We start from the raw sequence: 15,425 nt of genomic DNA, 5'->3' as shown, positions 1-15,425 counted from the left end.
AAGGTAAATCTGAAGGAAAAAGTCTTCAGAAAATCTTATAGTGTGTATGGCCCTTTAGTTCTCTCTTGCTAGACTACAGAACACTTCCCTGGCTCCTCATCTCTATAAAATAAGGAAAAGTGTTCTCTATCAACTGTAGCTGCTCCATCACCTGCAGGCTGACAGCAGGAAATCAACCTGGTTTTAGTGCCTAAGTAAAGAAAAAATTCAGGTCAACATATCGACTGAGCTGAATGGCAGGGCTGTATAAATCTCAATAGACAGAAATACAAATCACTAGCACATAAAATAGCTGTATAGTCGAATTTCAACTGTGCAATTAGCTATTTCCTGGCATTCAGCATTACAGCAAAATATTCCTATGAAACAGTTATTGGCTTCCATCCAGTGCTGTAGGCTGCCATTGCTGAACTCGAAGACATAGAGAGTTAAATTACTGCCACCCTAAAAGCTTCCTTTTAAAATTTGCTTTTTTATTGTCTTTTTTTACCCCAAGATGAAGAGAAGATAGATTGCACTTTTGAAGATGGATTTTGTTTCTGGATTCAAAATATAAGACTTGATGAAGAATGGATAGAATGGATAAGATATTATGGCCCAAGCGGTCTTCCAACAGCTGGTCCTGATGTTGACCATACAATTGGAAATGCATCTGGTAAATTTTTCTTTTTTGTTTCCAACTGATTGCAATGTGACTTTCTGATTCAACTTTAACATGCTGTTCCTGAATAATTAGAGGACACTCAGTGTAACACATTCTGCAGCACCATTAAAAAGTCTACTTTTTAAAAAAGTTGTGAAAGCAGAAAGCAGCAGGGTGGTGCAAATTGATGTTCTCTTATTCACCCATGGGCAATGCATTCCTGATAAGGTTCGTTTTCTTGGATGACTTGCAAGTAAACAAAATGCTATGCTGAGAAATCTCAACTAGACAATTTATTGAATCTCAATAACATCCAACTAATGCACTACAGCAATTGGTGATCATACTTGGTAAGCAGTGGTAATTTAGTCCACATTTTCATTAGCGGCCTTTTTACAGTGATAAAAACTGAATGAAAAGTACACCCCATTTTCGTCCACTGATGAAAATGATGATGAAAATCAATTACGTTTTCAGTAACAAACTAAAATGAAAGTAAATTGTGAAGCAGGGACATTTGCCCCCATGCACTTCCGGTTTCCACGGACCGCCCTCTGTTTCCGCTTCCAGCAAGCAAGCGACTCGGGTCTGTAGCGTGCGTCACGTAGCAGCAGTTAGCAAGCTGTGCATCCAACATTACAGTCCTCACACGACCGTCCAGAGCAGCACTGTTCATTTTCACTCCTGACGATGACCTTCCAAAGCAGAGAAGACTTTAAGTGTGTACATTACAATTCCAGGCCTCCCCTCACATCACTGTCCGTCCAGAGCACTGTGTGCATTACAGGTCTCCTCTGACCACTGGCATCCAGTGCACTGTGCATTACAGGCCTCTCTCATATCAATCAATTAAATAGTCTTTTGAGGAGGGAGCAAGGGGGGTGGGGGGTGGGTTAAGGACCAAGACCGCAGCTGTGCCCCCATAGCAAGCAGCTTGTTATGGGGGCACACACAGAAGAGAAGGAGACAAGAGTGTCAGCTGGGGATCCCAGAAGGGGAGGTTAAAGGCCACTCTACAATACCATTTCACTGAGCAGGTAAGTGTAACATGTTTACCAAACAAAATGGCCCCTGCCCCCACCTATAACTGGCCTTCATAGCAAAGAGCATATGGAAGGCACGGAATGCATGCAAGACAAAAACAAAGAATTCCCATCTCAATTCACCAACCAATTTGCTTACCAACCAAATTAACCTGTATGCATTAAAAACAGGGGTTTGGTTAGCACACATTCGCAAATGCATACGTAAGCTGTAGGGCCACTTCACGGCACCCTGTATTACCTGCAGTCCCAACTCCTGTAAATCTATGAGAGTCCCCACAGTGAGAGCACATGCACTCTAATGGATAGATTACACACATGCGCTTGCAAATGTGTGCTAACTAAACCCCTGTTTTTAATGCATACTTTTAGACAGGTTAATTCGGTTGGTAAGCAAACTGGTTGGTGAATTGAGCTAGGAAGTGTAACATGTTTATTGATTTACTAAAGTGGGTTAAACTGAAAAAAAAGTGAGTCCTGTGGCTGGTAACAATGGTGTATGCTGGTGGTGATCAAGATGTAAGGCTTATCAGGCTTAGCTTAGACTACAAAAAAATGGCACCTGGCCTCACACAGGATCAGAAGACTGTAAAGCTAAAATAGTAAAAGATAATGAATATTGGCTTTAGCTCGGTTCTCCACCCATAGAAGAACCCCCCTCCCCAACCTGTTTATTATTTTAGCAGAAAAAAAATTAAGCTGTACAATTGAGTAAATCTGCCTGTTTGAAGGTCAAACTTTGCAAAAATTCAGTTGAACCCCATTGAGGTTAAGGTTAATCTTGTTATTTATTTCTGCCCATTTGTAAGGCTAATAGGCAAGACATTGTTGACCAATGTCAATAAAAAATAAATAAAAAAAAAGCATATACACTCGCTGGCCACTTTATTAGGTACACCTGTTCATGGCATGGTTGTTGGTGCCAGACAGGCTGGTCTGAATATTTCAAAAACTGCTGGGATCTACTGAGATTTTCCTGAACAACCATTTCTAGGGTTTACAGAGAATGGACCAAAAAAGAGAAAATATCCATTGAGTGGCAGTTTTGTAGTTGAAAATGCCTTGTTGATGTTCGAGGTCAGAGGAGAATGGGCGGAATGGTTTGAGATGATAGAAAAGCAACAGTAACTCAAACAACCACTCGTTACGAGCATAGTATGCAGAATACCATCTCTGCACAAGACATCAAACCTTGAAGCAGATATATAATAAAAAAAAAAAAAAAACACACTCACCGGCCACTTTATTAGATACACCTGTTCAATTGCTTGGTAACACAAAGCAAACAGGACATTGAGCACAAGCTCATCCAAATCAAGGTGTGCCTAAAAAAGTGTCTGGTGTATGTTTGTATATATATATATATATATATATATATACATATATACATTGAATTGTCAGCTCCAACAAACACGGACTGACAATGTTACTGCTGTGAGTCCACACTTTTCTTGAAAGGGGGTTAAGGTATTAATTTCCTTAAATTATTGGCTTTTGTGACTTAAATGACCAGGGACAAAGACTATTGGTTGCTATTTAAGGTATTATAGGTTGTTCCTTATTTATGGTAGTGAACATGCAAAGTTTTTAACTAAAAGTTTGAGATTCATGAAATTTGCAAATTCTGGAATTTTATAATAAAACCTTGGTGGCAGTGAACCAGAACCTCATATACTGAAGAGAGAGAATGCTGCTCCAGGTGTGTGGTGATATCTAGGAGATGGATTATCCCATAGAGTGCTGGCCCCAGCCCGCCTCCGTAGAAAACTTGTAGAAAAAGACATAGCCGCACATCCAGGAATTCCAGTTGCCTTTAGATTTCTTTTAATTCCAAAATGTTACAAGTGATGACACCAAAGACACCAACATGAAGTCACGTAGACACGTTTCACACATACATCTTGTGCTTAATCATTACTAATGTGAAACGCGTATATGTGTGAAATGTTGGTGTCTTTGGTGTCATCACTTGTAACATTTTGGAATTAAAAGAAATCTAAAGGCAACTGGAATTCCTGGATGTGCGGCTATTTCTTTTTCTAGAACCAGAACCTCATGCTTAATCTGCCGATGACATTTCCAGACTCCATAAAAGTCTATGTGGAACCATATATCATAAAGAGTGGATATTTAACTTGTTTCTCAAGTTGAATCATTTATGTTGTGTGGGTGCTTACCAAACTCTTTCCAGCAATGTCATGGCTGTTTACCTTGATTAATTGTGGAGCTGAAATAACCACTCAGCCCACTGAGATGCAGGCCAAAATAGTTCCTCATCAAAACAGTGAGAAAATATAGGATTTAAAGGAGTTGTAAAGGCAGAAGTTTTTTTTTTTATCTTAATGCATTCTATGCATTAAGATAAAAAAAACTTCTGTGTGCAAGAGCTCCCCTCAGCCCCCTTAACACTTACCTGAGGTCCATCTAGCTCCAGCTATGTTGTAGGAATGTAGTATGTTGTCTCGGCCGTTCAGGACTCCCTTCTTCATTGGCTGAGACAGCAGTGCGGTGCCATTGGCTACTGCGGCTGTCAATCAAAGTCAGTCAGCCTTTGGGAATGGAAAGGGGGGCAGGGCGGGGCCGAAGCTCTATGTCTGAATGGACAAAGGGAGCTGTGACTTGACTTGGGTGCCCCAATAGCAAGCTGCATGCTCTGGGGGCACCCAACAGAAGGGAGGGGCCAAGAGAGTCGAAGAGAGACAGGAGAAGAGGAGGATCTGGGCTGCTCTGTGAAAATCCACTGCATAAAGCAGGTAAGTATAACATGTTTGTTATTTTAAATTTAAAAAAAAAAGGAGACTTTACAATCAATTTAATTCTTAAAGCATATCTGTACTAAAAGTAACATATAGGCTGCCATCAATGCTATGTACTTCTAAAAATGCTAGTTACATGACTGTCACGCTAATCCCCATTTTCATACTTTCTGAGTAGGTAACCCTGAATCTTCAGATCAGGAATTCTGACTTGAATAGATAAATGTTTGTTACAGGACAATAACCCAAAAATATTGTAGTTAGAGAAAGTCCCAAATAGAGACTGCCGAAATTTGAAAACAAAAAAATACAATATCAATTTCTCCTGATTTTTAAATTGATACACATATTATTACATGAAAAGCATAGCCAAACCCTGCTGAAAAGGGAGAGGAGGAGGGAGAACCCAATGATTCAGGAGGTTGCAGAAGGTTCCTGAGAAGGAGGGTTTCTCCACTCCTAAAATTTTAGGTTCTTCCTTCTCTAATTTTTTTACATACTTGCAACTTTATTGGAAAAGGATTATTGTTATGTGCTGTGATCACTCTAAATATTTAAAACAATCGCCATAAAATAAAACCTTTTTAAATTGCTTTATTTTAAAATCACTCAAATTGTTTACAATGTACAGTGATACTGTACACTAAGGTATACACTAGGGTATACAGTAAAGCAGGGGTAGGCAACCTTAAAGAGGTAGAGATCTACAACACCTGTCAAGACACCCTCGGATTGCTTTTCAGAGGAGCAGCAGTGAAACCTGTATGAGAACACTGTATGGACACTTTATTGGATTAAGAAAAAGCAAAAGCACTTGATCTCTGTATACAGTATATGGACACTTCATTTGTTTATGTACACTAAACAAAATTATAAACGCAACCCTTTTGTTTTTGCCCGCATTTTTCTAGAGCTGAACTCAAAGATCTAAGACTTTTTCTATGTACACAAAAAGCCTATTTCTCTCAAATATTTTACAAAACTCTCTAAATCTGTGTTAGTGAGCACTTCTCCTTTGCCGAGATAATCCATCCACCTCACAGGTGTGGCATATCAAGATGCTGATTAGACAGCATGATTATTGCACAGGTGTGCCTTAGGCTGGCCACAATAAAGGCCACTCTAAAATGTGCAGTTTTACTGTCCTGGGAGGGTCCATGGCGGGATCTGAAAACCAGTCAGTATCTGGTGTGACCATTTGCCTCACGCAGTACAACACATCTGCTTTGCATAGAGTTGATCAGGTTGTTGATTGTGGCCTGTGGAATGTTGGTCCACTCCCCTTCAATGGCTGTGTGAAGTTGCTGGATATTGGCAGGACCTGGAACACACTGTCATATATACCGATCCAGAGCATCCCAAACAAACCCTCAACGGGTGACATGTCTGGTAAGTGTGCTGGCCATGCAAGAACTGGGATGTTTTCAGCTTCCAGGAATTGGGTACAGATCCTTGCAACATGGAGTCGTGCATTATCATGCTGCAGCATGAGGTGATGGTCGTGGGTGAATGGCACAACAATGGGCCTCAGAATCTCGTCATGGTATCTCTGTGCATTCAAAATGACATCAATAATATGCACCTGATTTCGTTGTCCATAACATACACCTGCCCATACCATAACCTCACCGCCACCATGGGCCACTCGATCCACAACGTTGATATCAGCAAACCGCTCACCCACACATCGCCATACATGCTGCCTGCCATCCGCCCAATGAAAACCTGGATCCATCCATGAAGACGCCAGAGGCCATCGAATGTGAGCATTTGCCAACTCAAGCTGGTTACTGTTAAGGAAATTTTCCTAGTCCCCTCTCTTTTCCACTTATTAGTCAATAACCTTTTTCTATACAAAAATCTAGCCAATGTTGTTTAGGCTACTACCATTAAAATAAGTAATGAATGATAACTGCTAAAATAAAGATCTTATTTATTTTACAGAAAATAAACTTTAGATGAATCAATTATGACATAGATGATAAGATCTTAAGAAACAGTGATCTTTACAAATAGTGTTGCAAATGGACAAAGTCACACAGAACCATACACGGGACAAAGGATACATGACCAGATATAGATTACCCCACACACACATGTATTTCTACGTTACCATCTTGTAGCTTAGTCAGCCTTCAGTGCAACAGAGAAGGAATGAGACCCCCAGCTCAGGCTTATATCTACCCCCTCTCGGGGGAAGACCCCCTCCCTTTGCATACCATGTATGGTCAAGGACTTCCTGCTCCTCAACACCTCCCTTCCCAATACAGTCAATAAACCAGATGGTCAGCATCTTAAAGAATGTTAATTTGTCTTTCATTATGGTTCACCCAGCCCCCAGCTAGGTTTGACCATGAAAGGAAGGAACAGGGGGAAATTATTTGGTCAATACAGTTTAAAGACTCTCCTAGTGAAACCAAAACCCCCCTCCCCCTTAGCATCTCAGTAAAAGAGGAATTGGGACAGCTGTGTATGGCACCCATTTGGTGTATCAGAATGTCCACACAGCCTTTCACTGTCATATTAATAATCAGAATAATGTCCATTTCAGTTAAAAAAAACACTAGAATTCAATATTTCCATTACATATCCCCCTGAAGTTCATAACTTTGAACTTAAAATTTTGTACCCACCCACAACAGCCCAGAAGGTCCAACCCCCCCACCACCACCACGGCGGCCTCCACTTCTTTTCTTGAACACGACGAAACTCTTTATCTGTTCTTATGAACACATCAACATAGACTTGAGACTGAAAAGTCATAGAAATCCTGGTGTCTCTGAGAACTCACATCCGGACCATGAGTGCATGTACAGCGATGTTTACTCACTCCTCTGCCTTGGAAGAGTGGAACTCCAACATCGATGGCGGGATCCTGGCATCTTTTAACCCCATAACAAGGGAATGCTGTGTGATGTTTGCAAAGATTGGATCGGACCGCGAGATGGCACTTTTCAACATGGTTAAGGAAAGTTCAGTCTTGCACCTTTGTCTCAAGCTATGGCATGGTGGTAGTTGTTGCTTCTTCAGGTGGTGGTAGGGAAGGCCTCCGGACAGTTGTGCATGAATACAAAAAGAAAAAAAAGAATGTCAAAATACAGTTATGGGGGGATCAAGATTGTTGCAGTTGTGTGGCCATTTAAGGATTATTAATGTTAACAGGTAAAGCTAAGGTTAAAGCAGTAGGCAGGTCGAGGGATGTAAAATATAAGACCTGGATTTATAGGGATACTCTTTTTTCATTGGTTGTTAAATATGGTTCTGTAGGTTCCCAACGGACTCTTGAAGCTGAGTCGGGAAGAATGTTATGATTCACAACAAATAATTATATGGCTGGTGCCTTAGTTACATTATCTAAGAGAATAGAAGATAGAAATCAAAAGAACAACTTAGAATATTAAACTAGGAAAGGGAAGAAAGATAGGTAAGTAATGAAAAATTAGTAAAAGGGATGAAGGGAAGAAAGATAGATAAGTAATAAAAATGAGCAGAAAGGATAATACAAATAAAAATGAAAAGAAAAAAATTAAAAATATAAAAATTAAAAAAAAAAAAAATATATAAAAACTACAGATTTTATGCTGCTCCAAATAAGATTTTTATTTACCACCTTCAACTTTGGATAGTGACAGAGCATTTAATCTGTATTAAAAGAAAAAAGAAATTCACTAATACATAGTTGCCCTGAAATCTATTGTTGACTGCACTGAAAAAGGAGAAAAAACAAAAAGCGTTGCAGCAACTACTTTACAAAAAGGGCAACTCCTCTCCCGCACTAGTGATCAGCAGTACGAATTTGCAGGTCAGGTACACAGTAAGGAGAGATTAACAAAAAGTTGATCAAAAAAAACTTTTATAATTTAGGTAAACCTGACTGCCCTTAATTACTCCAATTTAGAGGCTTCTCCCGAAAAACAAAAATTCAAAAATGTAGTTTGTTTTTCCTGTAACTTTATATTGTTTTAGGGTCCTCTATTAAATTCGCACAATACCCCACATTGGTCTCCTAATAGTTACCCAAATCAGGACAGCTACAGGGTGGAGTTCACTAAAGCTGTGGCCCTAGGACTGTATATGCCCATTAAAAAAAAACGTAACCTGAGATATTTGGATTAATCCATTTTGATCTCAAGATATCACCCAAATCATCCACTCTGCTCCTCTTAAGGCATCCTGATCTCCAGCTCACTTGTTACCTCCTCCCAGGCTCACTATCAGTACTGCTCCAGAATCTATAGAAGCCCATACTCCAGTATGTCCAGCCAGCTCCTACTCCCCATCCACCACTAGGTGATCCCTGAAAACTCATTTATTCAGGGAAGCCTACTCTGCTTCCACCAAGAACTTTACTGTAGCCAACTCCATCAGATCATTTCCCCCTGCAACTATTATCTTTTTCTACAACCGCCTCCCCTTGGATTATTAACCCCTTAAGTAGGGCCCTTCTATTAACACATGGCAGAAACTGCGGACGCTATTCAAATCCTGTTGCCCAACGTCTAACTACCAAACTTTTAACTCTGCCCCAAATCCCAAAGGAAGTTTCTGCAGATGTAAAGGGATGTCATGTTTGATATGAAGTATTTTCTCTGGGGTAATAGGGGTACGTCCCGGTGTTCCTGCTATATCCATGCCAAGGACAAGAGAAGATGTGCAATAGATCCCCGAGGTAGTGTACCCTGCTGAGTATAATTTAACCTGTTGCTGAACACAGTGCATCACTAAATATTTGATTGCAGCACCAGTGCCCTGGTCTCAAATAATTTTACCTTTGTTTTGGACAGGTTGGGACAATACCTCGGCATCCATGACACATGACCCCTTCCTTTTCCAGAATTGCTCACTCATGATTCTGTCTTATTTCCTTTGACATAACACAACACTTTCCTTTCTCCAGCACCCGTCAACATCAATCATCTGAGGTGGTCCAGACTCATAAACCATCAGAACATAATGGACTCTGGGGTGTAACACTGTAGAGTCGGATAGGATAGTACCCAAATTGACCAAGGTATACGCACGATGTTCAGTCCCTGCAATCAGGGATGAGAACAGTGCAAATCTGGTTTTGACAGCCATGGAACGGAGTCATCCACCAATCCATATGACTCATAGTAAACCTGGATACTACCCCCACCTGCCTGTCTTTGCGACGTGGAAATTGTCCCACTGAGGAAGAGGCAAATACTTTTCCTGGGTCCTGGAACACCTCTCATTGTACCTGGGTGCTGGACAGAGTAGGTGAGATTTCCTGACCCCTTCACCAACATGTAGCTCCAGACTCCCCAATGTGTTCCTGAGTACCTTCCGGTCAATAGTGTTTAAAGCACCCAGTGCCATGCCTCCAGCTCCTGCAGTCTCCAATAAACCTCTCTTCAACCAAACTATGGGAATAGTCTGAATATCCGGATTGAAATTAACCTTCCAACATGTACACCTAATTCTTTACAAAGGCTGCACACCTTGTGACCCGTTTGTCAATCCGGTAATCAGACAATGTTATCCTTCACCCATACAACATAAACTGCGTACACTATTCCGATAGGACTCACATGGAAGGCAGGACCATAGTACAGCACTGGGGCGCTGGTCTAACTGGCATGCAGGACACAGAATACTAGTTAAGGTACAAAAGGAGTCTAGGACAGGAAGGACACCTATGGGCACCAACTGAGGAGAATACAGCATGTCCACCCATATAACAAAAGTGAGGGCCCTTTGAATGGTCAAGGCACAAAGTCCGAAGCTGGCAACACACCATACAATTCACATACAATTTTCCCATACAATGCTTCTTCAGAGTCATCAAAACCATACAATATGAGGCCAGACCTAAACACTCTCAAATTGGATGCAACCAGGCAGGCCCTTGTACCACATATCTGAAGGACAATCCAAAAGAAATTGAATCAATAAAAAATTGCGTAGTGTGTATCCAGCTCAAGAAACTTCTGCTACTGGGCACAGATGGCCAATAATGAATAGCCATGTAAAAACAAACAGGAAACTTTAAGGGCAAATAGTTGTATGGTGTCACTGGGCAGGAAATAAGGATTAAATTACACTTGGGGACACACAGAGAGACTGCTAGAAACAAAGTCACATTAGCCCAACGCCCTGAGGCGATGAGCGAAGTTTGAAAAGACCGGACTGGCTTGGTGTGTAACTAATTCAATTAACAGCAGGGTGTTAACCAGTCGTAAACACAAGTATAACAGCAGACCCTTACAAGTTAGATCCATGGAGCTACAAGTACCATCTGTTACTGATCTTTGGGCATAGAGGAAACATATCAAACTCTGGCCAATATTTCCAAAATACCCTTACCAATAAATGCAGTAACACTGCCAGAGATTCATAACACTTCTTCAACCTAATATAGGTATTTAGAGTGACAATTATCCACTGCAGTCCTAATCAAATTTTTGTCTATAGAACCTAAGTAAGACTGAAGATGACCAATCATATTGTCAGTGGAAATATGGCATAGCAGACTTTAACTAGTTGGTTTTGCTTACCAGTTTAGGAAAGAAACTCATTAATACCAGGGCTCTACATATGTTGGATCAGAACATACACTACACAAGGTCTAGAACCAAGCACAGCCAAATGGACTGACATCAGAAGCCCCATCCAAATAAACCTAAAAAAGAAAAATTAATTTTATATAAAGTTGTCTCTGAAGGCTGTGATCTCCTTTGGTTCTGAAAGCCATGAAACCCAATTATGGAATCTGAAGGATAAAACACCAATAAATTTAGAACTACAAATAAATATTACATTTTTCTTCCTCATAAAAATAAACCGATGATTAGGTACATGTGACAAAAATTAGCATATGAAACACACAATTATACAATACATTACATTCCATAAAGAAAGACTTAAACATTTTTCCTAAGTTGGAACAGTGCACTTTTTCAAAAACCAAAAATTGTTGAGCTCAAACTAATTACCACGTGGATTTTGTTTAAGGTATACCATTAATTTCCAAAAAAAAAAATTTTCACCATGGTCAAAAATGAGCAGCTCATAAAAAAAATATTTAGGTGGTACCATATATTCACAAATCATACCTCACAATGACACTCTTTAGAACTGTCTCTCTGGAAAACAAAACACGTTAGTGAATACACATCTCAGTTCACTATTAGAGATCTCACCTTTCACTGTAATGAATTACCAGGCAATTTACATGACAATACACTGACAGATCTGACTAGAAAGGAGGGGGGTCGTGGGCTGTCAGCAGCTGTGACAAAAAACTTCAGAGGACACAACACACAGTTCATGTATTTCACAGACCAAACTTACTCTAAAATCTGTTTTGTAAGTTTGAAATTCTTTCAAAGACCCATCCCGAATCATTTCATCATTCTCATCCTGTATGGGCGCGTTCTCTAATTTAGGATTTTGGAATGGGACCCATGATCTAGGCTGTTCATACTTATTACACCTAGGCCATGTTGCAAAGCGTGCGGAGTACACTTCAAAATCACGTCTCGTTGTCCTGTACAGATTTTGTTTCACTACGTTTTCAATGGGACGTGATAGACAGAATCGAGCTATGTGGCCAAATAGTCCACATGCATAACATTTTATCTTATCTAAAGTTGTACAGTGTCTCTTAACATTAGGCTTCGTTTTAGATGACTGAGAATGTTCGATGGCTACGACAGGAAAGGTTCCAACTGGATTAGAAGCTTTTTCTGGTACTTTACAAGATATAGGGGCAATTTTGTGAGAACTCCTACCTTCCATGGATTTATCCCTGTTGGTACATACATTATGTGTGGATGTCCCACTGAATTCGGACATAACCAAATCAGTTGCTTTGTTATCCACTCTTTTTAAACACTGAGCAAGCTGCTCCTGGCAGCTGACAGATAAGGATTTTACTTCACTTTCTGCATCCTTCAGTCTTTTTACCAGCTGATGAACTTCTTCCTGTAATCTCTTGTTTTCTATTACTAGGTGAAGGTAGCAAGCATCAAAATTTGACTTAGAAACTTCTAAAGTACTGATGTTACTTTTGGCTATATCTAGAGCTTCTTTTAGGGATGTGTTTTGCAATTTCAAATGTTCATACTGTCTACTTATCCACCTGGCTGCAAAGATCAGCGGAGTCTTTCCCGCTCGCTTACTATTCCCCCTGTTCATAACTGCCACAACTTTGGGGTTGTGACTTGTTGGACAGTTTCTGCTTGTCCCTACTTTGAAGTGTTGCTTGGAAAGATTTCTCCTTAAATCCCAGAGCAAAAGCATTCACTTACTCTGCCCTGTTCAATGATTCTAGCATCCATATACTCCAAGCATCTCTTTCATTTGGGCGTGTCATCTTTTTATGATGAGCATACCACAGCTCCTCCCATGCTTTAACCTTAAATGTCTTTTTTTTTTTTTTTTTTTTCTTCACAGGGTACAATGGGGTATTAGCTGGTGAACTCACTTTCACCAATATGCTCTAATTCCCTCCAATTGAGCCAATTTCAATGGATACTGAGGTAACCTAGGGAGGATAGCATCTGGTTTTAGTTTTATCTTAACAAGGGGGCAGTGGATCATAATTCCTGTGTTCTCCTCTTTAGATTCATGCTTTTGGATAAATCACTGGGCAAGCTCTCTGCAAAACTTGTGTCTGGTTCCAATTTACATAAGGCGATTATGCTGTTTCTATTTGGTGCTGGTCAGGATCTGAAGGGATATTTACTTCCACTCCATCCTCAGTAAATTTTATTTGTGCTTTCATTTGGGAGAGCAAATCTTTTCCTAGCAAATTGCAAGGAACTGAATCGCTCAAGAGCAGGAAGGCTTCAGTTTGAAAGGGTCCAATTACATAAGCACTTCCTTTATCATTTGTTGAGATTACAGGTAACACCGGGAGCTCTCCACATCACTTAGAGATTTCCCTTACAGATTCCCTTTTAGGTCGTGGTGGCCTAATTTGTCTTGGAGCTCTACACTCCCTCTTGAAGTGTCCTGGTCTGTTGCAGTTGAAGCAGACAGGCTTCCTTTTTGGTTTTAGGCCGAGATCTGCACTGTTCGGTTGATCAGTGACAATGCAGATCCTTTGAGGTTTCAGTGACTCCCAATCAGCTATATTTCTTTCAATAGCAGTTGCAAGTGACAAAAAAGAGGAGAGGGGCTTATCTCTCCAGTCTGAATCAGTTTTTGAGTACTTTGCTAATAAGGCCTGGGCGATTGCATAAGGCCCCAATCCTGACAATTCTGCATCTTCTCCCTGTTCATCACTCTCACTACTCTGGGGATTTGGCTCTAGTAGCGCCTCCTGCTTTTCTCTAATCCTTAGCGGCATTTGGTGTGTTTTCGCCTTAATTCTCACAGTAAAAATATTCACATCATTAGCCCTATTCATGGATTCTACCATCCATGCACTCCAAGCATCTCGTTCATTTGGGCGTATCATCTTCCTGTAGTGACTATACCACAAGGCCTCCCAGGCTTTAGGCTTAAAAGTCCCTCTTTTAGAATACTTCTTCCCAGTCCAGCAATCCCAATCTTGAATATATTTCACAACCCAAGGCCCATATTTATAAATCATCTCTTCCTTCGTGGTCAAGTGGTAGGGTTCCCCACGGTTAGACGCCCTCTTTGAAGCGATTTTATTACCCATCCTTACGGATTATGGACCCTGAAATTGATTTCCCAACCTTAAGCGGTTGCCCCCCAGAGGTAGCTAATCTCTGGCCAATGATTGGGTTGACAGGTACCGCCCCTGTCACCGTTGCTGCCTTTTTCACTACTTGTCAATATAGAATTTTTCCTATGCTGACTATAGTCCTTCAAAGTTAGCCTGGAGATTCCTGAACTTCCTGCGAGTTCAAATCTCCCCGTGGACTTTTCCAAAGTATTCTAAAAAAAACCAATGACTATTACTTCTGTTATCTCACGAAAGATTAGCACAAACTTGGATGATCAGAGCCCTTTGAGTGCTTGGAGTACAGAAGGCAGTTATAATATAAACAGTGTTCACAGGTCTAATTACAAAGCTTACAATCCCCAATTAGTAGATTACAAAGAAAGATAGTTTCATACACATCAAGATTATTCAGTGCGACTTCGGCCCACAGTTGCGTTTCAATCACGAAGATTGGGAAGCGTCTTGACCAAAATCTCTTTCAGGGCTCAACTGAAACTACTTTTTGGCAGAAAAAAACACCGATTGTATAGCCACTGCCTCCAAGCGTCCCAATCTGAACCCTTATCATTCACCCTTGCACCCTCCTGCAATGAGGCGCAACTTAGCAGTTAGGATGTTTTCTCATTCACTCTCAGTACAATTTTATTTTAATTATACTGTTCATATCAGTCTCATCAAGGTATTAGTATAGACAATAGGAGAAAAAGAAAGGCAAAAAAATGAAAGTTCTTTTAAGAGCTTGCTAATCTTGAGACAGAGATGAGTAAAACAAAGACAATTAGCACTTAATAGATCAGCTCTGTCTCAACAAACTCCTCACACAGGGGCACCATTTGTTAAGGAAATTTTCCTAGTCCCCTCTCTTTTCCACTTATTAGTCAATAACCTTTTTCTATACAAAAATCTAGCCAATGTTGTTTAGGCTACTACCATTAAAATAAGTAATGAATGATAACTGCTAAAATAAAGATCTTATTTATTTTACAGAAAATAAACTTTAGATGAATCAATTATGACATAGATGATAAGATCTTAAGAAACAGTGATCTTTACAAATAGTGTTGCAAATGGACAAAGTCACACAGAACCATACACGGGACAAAGGATACATGACCAGATATAGATTACCCCACACACACATGTATTTCTACGTTACCATCTTGTAGCTTAGTCAGCCTTCAGTGCAACAGAGAAGGAATGAGACCCCCAGCTCAGGCTTATATCTACCCCCTCTCGGGGGAAGACCCCCTCCCTTTGCATACCATGTATGGTCAAGGACTTCCTGCTCCTCAACACCTCCCTTCCCAATACAGTCAATAAAC

The 15,425-nt window shown here is 40.4% G+C and overlaps 1 protein-coding gene across 1 annotated transcript in view; it reads left to right on the top strand.

Annotated features, from left to right (window-relative positions):
* TMPRSS15 (transmembrane serine protease 15) overlaps positions 1–15,425 on the top strand; it is a gene marked incomplete at its 5' end in the record, with an annotated part of 640,117 nt that overhangs the window by 265,455 nt on the left and 359,237 nt on the right. Inside the window, 1 exon segment of the mRNA XM_082246136.1 lies at positions 497–655. Within this exon segment, the coding sequence (XP_082102262.1) occupies positions 497–655 (159 nt within the window).

Source organism: Pelophylax lessonae, assembly GCF_965119305.1.
Source record: "Pelophylax lessonae genome assembly, chromosome: 2".
In the NCBI taxonomy this organism is placed as follows: Eukaryota; Metazoa; Chordata; class Amphibia; order Anura; family Ranidae; genus Pelophylax; species Pelophylax lessonae.
The sequence above is the reverse complement of the archived record's forward strand: the minus strand, read 5'-3'. Positions and strand labels throughout refer to the sequence as shown.